A 15,293-nucleotide genomic window follows, 5' to 3' on the forward strand; every position below is an offset into this window, starting at 1 on the left:
GATGCCAACCTCAAAATCAACTCACACTTACCACATTTCTTATCCCATAATCTATTATACACATGATAATTCATAAACAAGTGGATAGATTGGTAGAGATGGTGCATCAGAATTCTTAAAATCAAATGAAAAAGTTTCACACAAATATGGTATTTAAATAATAAAAATAAAGTTAAGATACAGCTAAATGCAAGTGGATAAAACCATTGAAACTGGTAGTTGTTCACAGGTTCATACCTTGCCAACAGATAGCCAAGCGGAGTTCTTCAGGTTTTCTTCCAAGTTTGTAACACCTAAATAGGGCCAGTTTCCCACAGTAAGTCCTCCCAGGAGACATCCTCCCTCAGCAGATTGCCCATGTGTTGCATTGCCATAAACAATCCATTCAATGCAACATAGCATTTTCTCATTCAATACTTAAGACTTCATTTGTTCTTAGGTAAAACCTTTGAATTTATTCATTGTAGAGGACTCAAATGCTATTAAATGGTTGGGCATGGCCTCCATAAATTCTAGACTTAACATGTGAGAATTTGTTTTTGGACATTGAGAAAAAATCTTTCAAAGTCTGCTTTACAACAGTTAAACATCTAAAAATACACTGCTTGAATGACTTATTATCTTAAGTATTAACAAGATCCATAAATAATTGACAAAAAATTAAATTTTATCTAAAGAATGGAGGTATACAGATCTTTTAAACTAATGTGTGTAACCTAAAAGTGCTAAAGTTTTTGAATATTTTCACTACAGAACAATCAATTTAAATTGAATTCTTCAACCAATGTACTTCAGTTACAGAGCAAATCACAAGACTTATCTGAAGTTGAGAGTTGACATGGGCAAAATTGCAGTTCTGAATGAGAAATTTGAACTACCCCTGGATGATCAAGTCAGAAGAATCCTCTCTCTGTATGTAACCCTTGGCAAGATATTCACCTCCAAAGTTTTTGTGATAGGGCTGCTTAATAAGCATAACAGGCACACAGAGTAACTCCAATCAAGCCCCTGAATTAGTTGGTGGAATGGAGTTTGTGTTTTTTACGTTTTTAGCTGTCTCTAGTAAACAGTTGATTTTTAGCATTGTTTGAGAAATAATCTGGATCTTTTCACTTTTAAATTTAATTGATTTTGAGGGTCTTGAAAATTCCATATAGATAAATTTCAGAGGAGCTGCATCTTACAAAGGGTTACTATGACTCTTTTACTCCTACAACCACGGTATACAGCTCTAACAAGATCCCAACAGCCTCATTCAGACCTGCATTTGTACCAATACCTGTAATTATACAGCATCTGAGACCTATATATAAATAAAATTGTTACAATATTCTCCTTTAATCAAGTATTACTACAAGAAAAAAAAGCCATATATGTGCATGAAAATATTGATTAACATATAACTAAAGGGTTTGGATGTTTGTATTTGTTAATTTTAATTTGCAATATTCTAAAAATTTTTTTTTTAAAACATTTTTGACATTTATTATATTACAAAATTATGTTTAGAGGTATAATTATCTACTACTACACTGTAACAGATTTTACTCAAAACAATTATTAAAGAAAAACTGTTTATTCTTTTTAATTTTTATTGATTTCTAGGTCACGTAATTATATACTTTACTGTAATAATAACAATGAAATTATTTCCAATCACAATAGATAAATTATTAAAAAAGTTGAAGATTAAAAATAATTAATATATTTAAATCATGAATATGATACTAATAGTCGTAATTCTCTGTATAAATGAAACTATTTACCTATTTTCTTATATAACAAATATGTTTCTCTTAGAAATATTACATATGTTACTTAATACAAGGTTAGTCAAAAATAATGTTGACAACTTTGACAATTTATTTCAAATTAATTACATAGATTATGACAAAAAAGTTGACAAAGGCTCTTGCTCAATTTTCCCTTCACTCGAACTAGAGGTTAAGACATTAAGAAGTCCAATAATTTTTGGTGTATAATTTAAGTAATAAAAAAGCTTAAAAGGAGCAATTCTGTTAAATTATGATAAAAAAATCTCCATTTAAAAAAAATGTTAGTTTAAAAAAAAAGCACTTTGATACTAGTCCAAAGTTAAAAAAATTTATGGTGTCATCTGTTAGGAGATATTATTAAAAAATAACTCATACCATTAATTATTATAAAAGGTAGAAAACTGTTTAATTTTGAGGGTAGAGAGAAGTTTTTAAAATATTGTAAATACCATAAACAAGTAAAATTTTCATTACATCTGACCACACTTAAGATATTAGACATGACCCCCCTTCTATCTCCCACCTCCTTGCCTTTAACCTCCAAAACTTAGCAGTATCAATATCCTTTATACACAAGTTACCATGCCAAATTTCATTTCTTGAGCTTTACTCTATCCTGAGATGTTAATTAAACAAAATAGACACCCAAACAAATGGAATTTTTCTTTTTTTTTGACTATTTTAGGTTCAGGTCTCAAAATGTCAAGATTTGCAAAAAGCCTGGAGGGTCAAATTTGATACAATTACAATAGTTTCCTGTGTTATAACAGCCAGAAAAGTAAAAGTATCAAATTAAAACATAAATATCATTTTCCACAGTATTTTTCTTTAATACTGGCCTAAAGTATCATCTTGTACAAATCATTACAATTAATTTATGCCACATTTTCTCTAGCATATTTTCATCAGTCTGAGTGATAGTTTGTATGGTATGTGATTCTTAAATGCAGGATCCTCACGTCTGGCACTTTTGTAGTGTATGCACAATCCTTGACACACGCCAAAGAAAAAAAACTTCACAGAGATGATGTCAAATGATTGAGTAAACCAAGAAATGGGACACCAGCAATCTAGATCATGTAGCAGTGAAGGTCCAGATCATCACTGTGCAGCAGTAACAGCCCTTTCAAGCATGTGCACATGAAACGTGGAGTAATGGTCAACATTCTCCGGTTTAAGAATGTTGACCATTATGAAGCATGAGTTAAAATTCCACAAAATATTTTTTTGAATATACTTCCTATAAATATTACAAAAACTTCAATTGTATTCTCTAATCTTATAAAGCATTCTGTAAAGGTTAAACAGGTTATTGATTTTGTCTCAATTCAATATAATTCTATATATATAACTACAAAAATTAAATCAATAATTTTTCTGTTAGAATTTCCTAATATGTTAGTATTTAAATTTAGAAGTAAGTGTAATTAATAGGTAATTCAAGCTGATTACACAATTCTCTGAATTTATATCTCTCTTTAGTGCTGTGTGTTCAAATATTTTCTTATTAGACTGGATAACAATTTTAACAATATTAAAAACACTTATCATTTAGCAAAAGTATAGACAATATTAAAAATATATGAAGATATTTTTAAATGAATAAGCATGGATTTGATAATGAAAGTATGTATCATATTTGAGGTGGACTTAAAAAACATAGGCTAGTTTCCTCTCAGATAGTTGGTACACATACAATGCACATATGCACACAACACTTGTTTAAATGTAGTAATAACATTTAACATAATATAGTCTATGTTTAAATAGTCTAAAAAAAGTAATACTTTAGAAAGAATTAAAAATTAAAGATACAATTTAAGAAGCTTGCTTCTTAATGAAATGATACAAGAAAGAGTCCTTTGTATAAGGCAAAAATACTAAAATCACTGGTTCACATTACACATACATAGTAAATATAGTAATGTTGTCCATGTTGCTTGCATCAGTCATAAAATCCTATAAAACTGTTTTTTTTTTTTTTTAATTAAAGTGTTATTTTGCTGCATACCCGTAAGAAACCTTAAAGATATCATCATCTATGATATTATAAACATGAAAATGCTCTTCATTAGCTGCAATGTTTTGATTGAATAATACATTCAATCAAAACATTGCAGCTAATGAGTATCATCCATTAGTATAATTACATTCAAAGAGGAAAGTTTCTGATAGTTAACACCATTTAAAAAATCCACAATCAACAACTCTGCATTTGTTACAAAGGAGATGAACATGGCAAAACTGGAAAATGTAAAGCTGGATTAGGAAATAAACAAGTAAATATGCCATGCCAGGAATAGGATGATGAAGTATTTCAGACCTGCTAGAAAATACTATTAGTTCTTCCAAAGTGATAGTAGTGAGAACAAAAAGCAGAGACAAAAGACAAAAACAAGTGCACAAACTGTGTAATATTGTCTATGCAATACACACTAAAAAGTCTATTGTCCCTTGCAATAGTGCTCATTTAACGGTAGTGTCATAAGCAGTAAGAATGTGGTGTAAAATAAAATATTTCCATTCAACACAGCATTATACATAATAAATTTCATTTTAGCTTATTATTCATGGTTTCCTCTCTATATTATTTACATCATTAATATTACAAATTGCATGATATAGACAAAAACATTACAACAGCTTATATCTTATGAATACTATAATACGCTTCTTGTCTAGTCTTCTCAATGGTTAGTGAGCGCTAAGATTGGCTTTACTTTACTTCTAGACTTATTACACCACCACAGCTTATATCTTGCTTCTGCTACATATCATAAGTGCACAAGAGTATAGTTAATCAGTAATGGGCTATTTGAGAGGAAGTATATCATCGAAAAGACTAAAATCTCATGCACTTGTATTTAGCTAATATAGAGCAGAAGCAAAATATAGTCTGTTGCAATATTTTTATCTATATCCTTTATATGTTTATAACATAGGTTATAGGCATTACTGTATGCAAGTTTATATGATTATAATAACAATGTATAAATAACTTCAATATTAATTTGTAAAATTTTTTCTTCAGGAATCCAATCATTAGCAGATCACTGGAAAAAGATATGTCAAATGTAATAGAATTGCAGAGTGGTATGCTTAGTTTCCTTTTTGTATTTAAATGGTAGTCATAATATATGGAAAACAAAACTTTCTGATAAACCAAATTTATATATATAAAAAAAATTCTAAATAATCTGTCAATTTTTAAATTAATTTATAAGGTACTGGAATAAAACAATTAGCAAGACTGAAACCCACAATTGCTGCTTACCATGCAGATGTAATGCCAATTATGATACCTCCATCTGATCTTCGCTTCCAGAACTATTGTATTTAATAAGAGATGGTCCCTAACACCTACTCAAATTACTTAGCATTTAATTACTAATAGTAACAGTAATATAACTCAATCTAATCCAACAATCATTTGACTTTAACTATCAGACTTACATATATCTATATTTGTATAATTTTTAGTAATTAGCAATTGAAACAAACAGTCTTAATTAAAGAATAAATTACTATTTTTAATTTATTACTTTACACAGCATATAACTTGATCCAGTTTTGTTCAAACCAGTCATAAAATAACCATAGAATGATTCAATAAATGAATGAGTTTACATATAAGAAAGCTAACATTTGAAAAATACATTTATTACAAAAAATACTGACAATTTATCTTCCCATATAACAGAAATATTCACTTTGTAAGCACAAACAGTATTAGACTTTCAACAAATTATATTTTCAGAAAAAATTACAATAACAAAAGCTATAAAATTCATTACTAAACATTAAAAAATCAATAAACTGTCATTCAATTTATACAAAGAATTCCAAAAAATTATTTTAAACACTATATTTTATAAAGTACTTTCATCAGAATGACAGACAGACTGAATTAATAGTCTCGTAATTTTGAGCAATTGTAATTATTAAAATTCTTACAGAATATATTTTATTATAAATATAAAGACTAAGATAAAATAATAGCAATATATTAAATTTCAATGAAAATAAAACTAAAGTTGTGTAAATTTGTAATAGTTAAAAATTATCACAAAGCATAAAAGTAAAAACTCCTTCAGATTTTTACTTCAACTTAGATTGTCGTTAAAAAATAGATTCTGAAAAAAAAAAAAATAAGTGCAAATATACTCACGTGTTAACTGCATTTACATTTTGTGTACCTTGAAATTAAGTTGAATTAATCAAAAAACATTAAATAATATTGATTTAAAAACAGAAAACATGGCAAATGTCAATCGGGATACACGGTCGTTTTTGAATTTTCGATACACGAATATAAATATGTATCTCTTCTCTAAAGAAAACTAAAATTTGAAGAATAGTTGTATTTATATTAATTAAATAATTATCTTCTTTATATTATATATATCACATGTTAAACGACGGTATAGTTCGAAAGCTTTGTCTCTCGACAGCATTCAATAACCTGTACAGACGGAAAGTCTTGTTTTGAAATACTAGCTTGAAATAGGTAGAATATGGTGGCTTCATGTGTCTGATGGCATCACAGAATAATGGAACCGCCTTGGCATCTACATTTGAATAAATTTGTGCGTTGTGCAGATCCATAATTTCAGGTAGACTGCATCCTTTGCGACGTGGCGACAGACAAATGCTGTCTTCCAAAATAATATAACTTGCACCAATATCATGTAGTATCTTATATACATCTTCTGCTGGTCGGTGAGCATACATTTGGTAAACCTATACAAATCAAATCAGAATACTGATTATATTTTAAAATTTTACTTTATTCTAATTAATCAATAGAGTTCAATTATTATCTTAAAATACAATAAAAACACTAAATACATACACATTCTTAATGGAAAGCTAAAACAAAGCAATGAAGTAGTATAAGAATTAAAAACATCATACTTATTTAGAGTATAGAGAAACATGTGTATTAAAAGTAACAAACTAGATATCATCATACAGAAAATAAATTTTTCGACAATAAGTATCCTAGTATTTTTAGTATAGTGAAGAAATGTGAATGAAAATATCAAATGATTCCATTCAAGAAGCCTCTCTGCTTATAGTTTTCCCAACACATCAGTCCTTCTAACATTGAAATTATCCTTAGAATTCACTCATATAATCCTTAACCACTTCTCATATTTGCTTTATCCTCCATTACATTTTGTAGGTCCATTTCACTTTTATACTGATTATCATTCCAAAACACATCTAGCCTGACTCATGACTAAAGCTAAGACATCTAGACACTAAAAATCACACAAAGTATAGTTATAAAAATCATATAAGTTAAGATTTTTATAACAATTTATATGATTTTTAATGCCTAGAAGTCTAAGCTCTACAAAGTCATGACAGGTAGGTCCTTCTGAAGATTTTATCCCTTTCAAAAACACTGGATATGGTTACTATTAATTGGGCTTTTACCATCCATCCTCTAGATTAGATTTATGCAGTGATATCAGTTTATGTAAGAAAACTGATAATCTAAGGATTTGCTTATTCTATAACTACTCCAGCATCTGAAAAATTTCTGTCTTCATTTTGTGGATGTTGAGGGATTATGACACAGATAGATGCTAGTAGTAAGCTGCATAACCTGTTTTATTTTGTCCTAGCAAAAAAAAAAAATTGAGTATTGTTATAAAAAAAAGCAAATACATATGCCATTCTGAATCTACAAGTTTAATAAAATCAGCAAAACTTTTCTATTTTTTAATTTCAACACTAATAATTTCAATTATTAGTTTTATAGTTAATTTGGTGATGCAAAACATTAAATACACATCAATAATAATTCCCAGCAAATTCAACTATATTAAAAAAAATGAAATGCAGCTAGGCAACAAGCAGCTAAACAAACTAATGACATAGTCCATTATATATGAAATGAAACACACCATTGATTTGCTTATTTAGCTGCTTCTACATATCCATGATGTCACTACAGTTATTTTCTTTTCTATTCCCATTCAACTATCTCCCATTCCTAGATAGTCAATATTAGGGTTTCTGAAACGGGATTCCGGGATCCCAGTTGTTTTTTTAACCCGGGAAATATCCCGGGAAATTTTTCTTATCCCGGGAAATCCCGCAAATTTCTTAAAAATTCACTTTTTTTCTTATTTTGTGTTAAGGTTGAGGAGTTTTGCAAATAGAAAGCATAATTAACTCATTCACTGCCAGAATACATTTGTATTTATTAATTTTAAACGTACCTATTAGTTTTTTTAAATTTTTGCTCGTTATAGCATGTCACAAATGGTCAATAATCAATATATAGCTTATTTGTGGCATGACTATAAAAATTCTTTACTTGTCAGAACCTGTAATATCTGGAATAATTGTGCTTACGCTGTCTTGAGTTTTAACCATGCCCAGTAGCTTCAATAAATGCCTGACACCAGATTGTGCAAATTGGGCAAGGATACAAACGAGTACAAAGTCTGCAAGTATGAAGTTTTTCTTCATAAACCTGATTATTAAAGCCAAATGAATTGCCGAATTATCGAGCTCTAAGCTTGATGCCGCTATTAAAGCAGCCAAGGTAGACAAATCAAGAATACTAGAGAGCGAAAGAAGTACTACAATCTCGAAAACGAACTCGAAAGCTTCCAGGCTACAGGTGAAAAAACACATAATATCTGTCTTCTCTTAAATGCATTAAACACTATTCCAATCACATCAATTGAATCGGAAAGGGCATTCTCGGTGGCAAGACTTTTCATTACTAAAATAAGAATTAGAGTGAGTTATCGGAGTATTGACCATCTTTGCTTTTTAAAATCTTATAAAAGTTTGCAATATTTTGTATTATATTTTATTTAAAAAACGAAAATTACCTTCTAAATTAGAAGTTCATTTTTTTAATTTTTAACTCAATTCAAAACATTTTTTTTGTTGTTGTTGTATGCAGTTTCCAGCAAACTTTAATTAATTTTTTTCTATTTGTGAAAATTTCTACGTTATTTAAAGGCAATTTTTATTATAGGCCTATAGACCTAACACAGCATTATTAATATGATTTTGGAGGTTACAAAACTTTAAAATTACTTTAAAAAATGGAAAATAATTATATCATTTGATTTCAAGATATTTTGTATACCTTAAAAATAATTAACTCTATCCCGGGATTCCGGGAAACAGTTCACTTTTATCCCGGGATCCCGGGACAAGCAAAATACCGGGAAATGAGAAACCCTAGTCAATATAATTAGCCAAGATCACTATTAATCCTACAATGAATACATAACATAGATAATTATTTTCTAACCCTATCCAAACATTATCTTATCCTATAAGATTGATAAATTCTGAGACAATTTTAGATTCATACAATATCAAATATAATATGATTCACTAGATAAGATGATAAACAGTGGTATCATATCATTTTTAATACATGTTCTTAACTCATTTCAATCTATTTTTTTTATAATGACTGGTACTATTCAGCACTTACATGAGTGAATTTTCTGGAACACTATATTGAAATATACGGTAGGACCTGTTTAAACTGGAATTGACAGTATTGAATATCTTTTCCAGTTTTGCAGGTTTCCTTTTTAAACATAGAAAATCACTCTGTTCTTCAGAACTTTTTCTATTTAGGCAGGTTTCTGTTTTATTCAGGTTCCATTTTGGACAGGTTTTACTTTATAATATAAAGTCGCTTCTTGTGTATTCCTAATTTACACAATTTTTAGAAATTATCTACCAAGTAACATGGAGCATTTGCAATATTTTAATTTTTTTTTATACAGGAATTAATATTACATGATGTTCTCAACAACTTTCAATAAAGTTAATTCTTGACTGATAGTGTCATCCCTACAAACACTACATGTGGAATGGGGTTATAATTACCATTCACTAATAAAAAATCAAATGTACAATTACCAAAATTCAAACAAAACTCATCTAGTTTCCCATTTCAGTGCAGTTATTTGTTGTGTATATTAGTTTATTTATATTATTGTAATACTATGTCAACAAGGTATCATATTACAAACATCAAATTTCAAACAGTGCTAAATCTATTCAATTTCATCCTACTGGTATGCCATTAATTGTTTTTGTTAGTAGGAAGTGTCATCTATCAACATAGGCAAACAGGATTTCCTCTTTCCTAGCTGTTGCCTGAAAATTTGGTCAGTGCCATACCTCAAGTATAAATAATAAAATAATAAGAAAACTTAACATCACTAAGTTCATAGCTTCGTAACTCGATTCTTTCTTAATAAAATTTTAAAAAGTCTTTTGTCTTTTGAAGCATTCTCTTTATTCTATACTGGACTTCTTGGTGCATTATCGTATAATTTAAATTGTATTTTCAGGAACACAACTTCAATTTACGGCAATGAGCTTGAAATAAATAACAGTTTGACTCATTATAGCTCACATTTAATGATAGTTTTCCAGAAACTAATTAAATTGTGAACTTGGAGATTTAATCTACTATACTTACTTGCATTCTGAAATTTAAAAATATTATATCTAATTACATACTTTTTATAGTATTCATCATTAGACTTAACAAAATTCAACTGGAAAAGAAAATTTTTATTTGATTTATGATTTGAATAAACAAACAAATAGCACTGCATCACACAATAATATCTAATAAAAATCAATAAAAACACTGCTTCATACAAGCAAATTCTTTTTTAACCAACCTATTTTGGTTTTCATTGATCCATTTTAATATAATATAAATGCATACAGTACAAGTTATTAAAAAAAAAACAGATTATTTTTTTATTATTAAATGAAAAGAAAAGAATGTCACTCAAGAAATCTTTGTTCTAAAGTTTTTCTGTTATATACAGTAAAACATGCATAAACCAGAATCAAACAGTACCAAATATATTTTCTGGTTTAGCAAGTTTCCGTTTTGAAAAAATTTTTTTTAACATAGAAAATTGTTCCGTTTTGAAGAATTTTTCTCATTTAAACAAGAAACCTACAAAAATTATTTTTTTAAATAAATGAAGGAATACTGTACATAATTATATTCTTTAAGCTATTTTAAAATTGCTTACTTTCAAATTCAGTTCAAACCATTTATTTTCTGCTCAAATAAAACAATTTTAAGATAAGAATCAGTTTAGTTAATGCATGAATCTATACTATTATTATAAAGAGGTAATGTTTGTATGTAAGTTTGTATGCAGCAGGTAATCTCCGAAACTACTCATCCGATTTCAAAAATTCTTTCACCAATATTCAGAATGGAACTTCAGGGTGGATATAGGCTGTATATTACTCCGTTAAACATTCATATAAATTAAAAGATATAATCTAGGTTAAGGCTTTTATGTCCAACAGATGGTGCTACGAGTACGACGCCCTAAGTTTGCTTTTCTGTGAGGCATTATGCTTTTCTGTGAAAATGAACTAAAGCAGATCATCTATCTATCTATATAAATAAAAATGTAATGTTCGCTTGTTCCTACCAATTCCTTTGAAATTTTGACACAACACTGCATTCGAATACGCACGTGTTTTTATATAATATACATGTCGAAATTCAACTCCACTGAAGGGAGATGGTTAGGATTAAGGCTTACGGTATAGAACTCTGCTTCTATTTATACTATTTTAGATGCGGGTTTTTTGCGTTTTTGATTGCATTTTAATAGGGTACATCAACAAAATGTACACTAAGAAGAAATTTTCCGAAAAATTTTCCCCCACGGGGGAAGTATTATAAATTTATAATAGATACATTTTGAGCCACAACAACGCTTGGCGGGGTCTGCTAGTATATTAATATAATACAATGAACTATTCTCAAAAACCTAATTCCATTAACAAATATATAAATGGCTTCAGTAGTTTAGGATTGTCAAAGCAAAAGCATCCGATATTATAAAAGAGATACAAATGCCACTCTGAACGAGGCCTTATCAGAACTGTACACCATGCTAACAGGAGTACTTTACTAGGGATGACAAAGCTCATAAAATACAACACCGTTGAACCAGCTACTTCCATGGCATGATTGGAGTGATGATTTGCCTTCTGATATTCAGGGGGGGGCTATATCTCATGAAAGATCACATGTAGACCATAGGTTCCTTTATTTCTTTACTCCTACAGACATGGTCTATAGCCCCAATAAAGGTCTAACCACCACATTCAGAGTTGCATTTGTACCATTACAACTGTGGATTGAAATCACAGTTGTTCTTTTGGCACTTGTACAGATTACGGGGTACGGTTATTTGAGAGGTTTACTTCCATAAAATTAACTAAATCTAGACTAATTTTCACTCGAATATTTCCAAAACACGTATAATTTGTTGAAATGATCGATATAAAATATGCTATGAACAAAAAATTGTCGGAATACTTATCGAGTGTACCCGTTCGAAGACGCCATTGCTTAAGCTTGTTTTCGTCGCGGAACGGCACATTCTTCGTACGCGTCCGCTTCCAATGTGTCGGTGCTATTCGGTCACGTGACTACTCATCTCTGACGTGTTCCTGATAACTTATTCTTTTTGCGAAGAATTCACTGAACTTTAGAGACATCATTAACAGAAATATTAAAACTTCATTCCATTCTAAATATGGATTAAAATCAACATATAATAACGTATGATAATGCGATAAATAACTAATAATTCTGTTCTACTTTTCAATGGTCTAATCTCTCATGTCGTAAACAAAATTGTATAATATTTATTTACATCGACATTAGACATCTTATGTTGCATCTGATTAATATTTATCATCATTATAATATATATCATGATAGAATTGTTGTCGTTAGCGAGTGGTTTTTCCTTTGCTGCTTCATATAGTCAATAATAATAATAAGTCGTTTTTAATCATAATATACTATAGATTTTTTATTGTAATCTATCACGTGATGTCTCTAAAGTTCAGTGAATTCTTCGCAAAAAGAATAAGTTATCAGGTACAGTACATGTCAGAGATGAGTAGTCACGTGACCGAATAGCACCGACACATTGGAAGCGGACGCGTACGAAAAATGTGCCGTTCCGCGACGAAAACAAGCTTAAGCAATGGCGTCTTCGAACGGGTACACTCGATAAGTATTCCGACAATTTTTTGTTCATAGCATATTTTATATCGATCATTTCAACAAATTATACATGTTTTGGAAATATTCGAGTGAAAATTAGTCTAGATTTAGTTAATTTTATGGAAGTAAACCTCTCAAATAACCGTACCCCGTAATCTGTACAAGTGCCGTTCTTTTAGCGTGGCAATATTTTTGGCTTCATAAATAATTTACATATCAGGATTTATAATTTAATTATTTGTTTATTAAGATATAAGAAATTAATGTGTTCTGGTTTAAGAATATATTGTAAAGCATATCATTTCTTGTTTTGGACAAAAATTGAAGTATTTTTCCATTTATAAACTATACATAAAATTAATTACTCCAAGAATGAATTGACAAAATCTAAAAATATTTAGTTACTCAGAATCTACTCATATAAATTAATATTTAATCAACTTAAAATGATTTACCTGTTCAGTTCTATTCCTTAACCATTTATCTTCGAAATGAGGATGATTAGTTATAGGACGTCCAGTACATAATTTTACTCCAGCTAAAAGTTGCATACTTCCTGAAAATGCTGCAGATGGTGAAGTGTTATCTTTGATCCATTCCATCAGTTGAACTGTATCAGGATCCCAAAATTCCTTCAAATCTGTTAATTCGGTCAGAACGGATAAATGCAACTGATATGCAACTATACCCAAAATGACAAACTGAATCACAGTCGAAGCTATGCTGACGAATGTCGATTTTTGACGGAAATTGCCCCAAAGACCTACTTTCGATAATGTGAGGGGTGCGAGAGCACAAACAAACGGTACCCAAAGAAACTTCATTCTAAGAGTAAAAGCTGCCATTATACCTAACAATACACTGAAACCTGTTAAAAATACAATATCGACATTGTTTCGAATCCACTGCGACCAGCGATACCTCATGTTACGAAAGGAAGATTTCGATGTCATATCATCTTTATCTTCCAATAGATAACATATTCCAGCAATTCCAATAACTATGATGTGAAAAACATACAGAGGAAGTACAAAATTTCTTGTCATTCTCCAATAGGCATCGGTATCAATTATATTAAATCCTGAGTTACAGATATATAATTTTGTTTCAAAGTCACTTGTCGTCTCCCGTAACAATCTCACTTTTAAAAATTTAAAAATATGTTCATCTGAATCTATTTTCAAAACAAATTTAATTAATTTGTTAAGAAAAAGTGTACTACTAAACACAGTAATTAAATGTAAAATAAATGCAATTTTCTTGGATACAAAGTTGAGAGAGAATTCACTGACATATAAAGATGTTATAGAAATCGGAATGAAACTTAATACTAAAGAACCGATGAGCATTTTCTGATTGAACTGTACAAAAATAGTTAGCATTAACGAAATTAAGAATATGATAAGGATCCTTGCATGAATGTGAAATTTTACGAGCCCAAATAATACTAAAAGGTGCAATACAACAGCTTGAAGTAAAAGAACAAACTGAGAAAATTGCCAGCACAAAGAAAATAAGAACGTAAACTGAAGTACACTCCAATGAGCTACAAATCTACCGTATTTGAAGCGTTTCAGAAAAATAAGTATAGATAATATCTGAGCGTATAAAAACGGCAAGGCAAAACTTTCTCGAAGTGGTATAGTAAAATAGACTCTAGTAGCATCTTGTTTATTCATAACATAAAAAAAAGAAGTCAAAATAGTCAGTGGCCAAGACTGCGTCATAAACCACGTGCAGAGACACAGCATGGCCAAGCCGAAACCATGCAAGTAAAACACTGATTTAATGTAAAAGAAAATCGGCTTGACATAAGAATCGGAACCGTAAATTTTATACAAGATGGCCAGAAATATTTCCGGATACAGATTAAATTTCTCCATAACATTTATGGTTCTTCCATGTTCGGTAATACGGTCGTGGGTCAGGTGAAAGAGACCTTCTTCGAAATTTTTTGATTGAACCAACTGCTTGTAATAGGAATAATATAAACCTTGTTCTGTACGAAATGATATCTCTCTTTCCACTTCTTTTATATTAGAAAACCATAAATCATTCTCGTGAAGTGTCTCCAGGTATAAGGAATATTGCCTACAGACGATTACCAAACAGACAAAACTTAAACTTGTGTACACATAATGAATTAAGCTAAAACTTTTTGGTTGTTTATCTTTTTTGTTTGGCTGAGATTCACTGGTTTGTGTTTCTTCTACAATCTCTCCACTTTGTTGCTGCGATATCTTTCTTCTACGTAGATTATCTGACATATTTGCTCACATTTAACTTAAAATATACGTTAATAAACTATATTTTCCTTCGACATCGTTAAAAAAAATAACTTAACAGCTGATGTTCACGCAAATTCGTCACATTTCTTCATGTAGGAGAGAAAATGCACGTGATTATGCTTGACCAATAATATTACTAATATTAATACATTCAATCAAAAC

General features: G+C 29.7%; 1 protein-coding gene across 1 annotated transcript; it reads right to left on the minus strand.

Moving 5' to 3' along the window:
* Window positions 1-5,301: 5,301 nt before the first annotated feature.
* LOC111628067 (probable C-mannosyltransferase DPY19L3) lies at window positions 5,302-15,236 on the minus strand. The gene is made up of 2 exons (XM_023371784.1): window positions 13,299-15,236; window positions 5,302-6,515 (listed from the first exon to the last, which is right to left on the minus strand). Exons 1-2 carry the CDS (start codon window positions 15,108-15,110, stop codon window positions 6,180-6,182), a joined length of 2,148 nt encoding a protein of 715 aa, XP_023227552.1. The 5' UTR covers window positions 15,111-15,236; the 3' UTR covers window positions 5,302-6,179.
* Between the last annotated feature and the right edge of the window lie 57 nt (window positions 15,237-15,293).

This window comes from Centruroides sculpturatus, unplaced genomic scaffold, assembly GCF_000671375.1.
Source record: "Centruroides sculpturatus isolate CEXI.00-Female unplaced genomic scaffold, Cexi_2.0 scaffold563, whole genome shotgun sequence".
NCBI lineage: Eukaryota > Metazoa > Arthropoda > Arachnida > Scorpiones > Buthidae > Centruroides > Centruroides sculpturatus.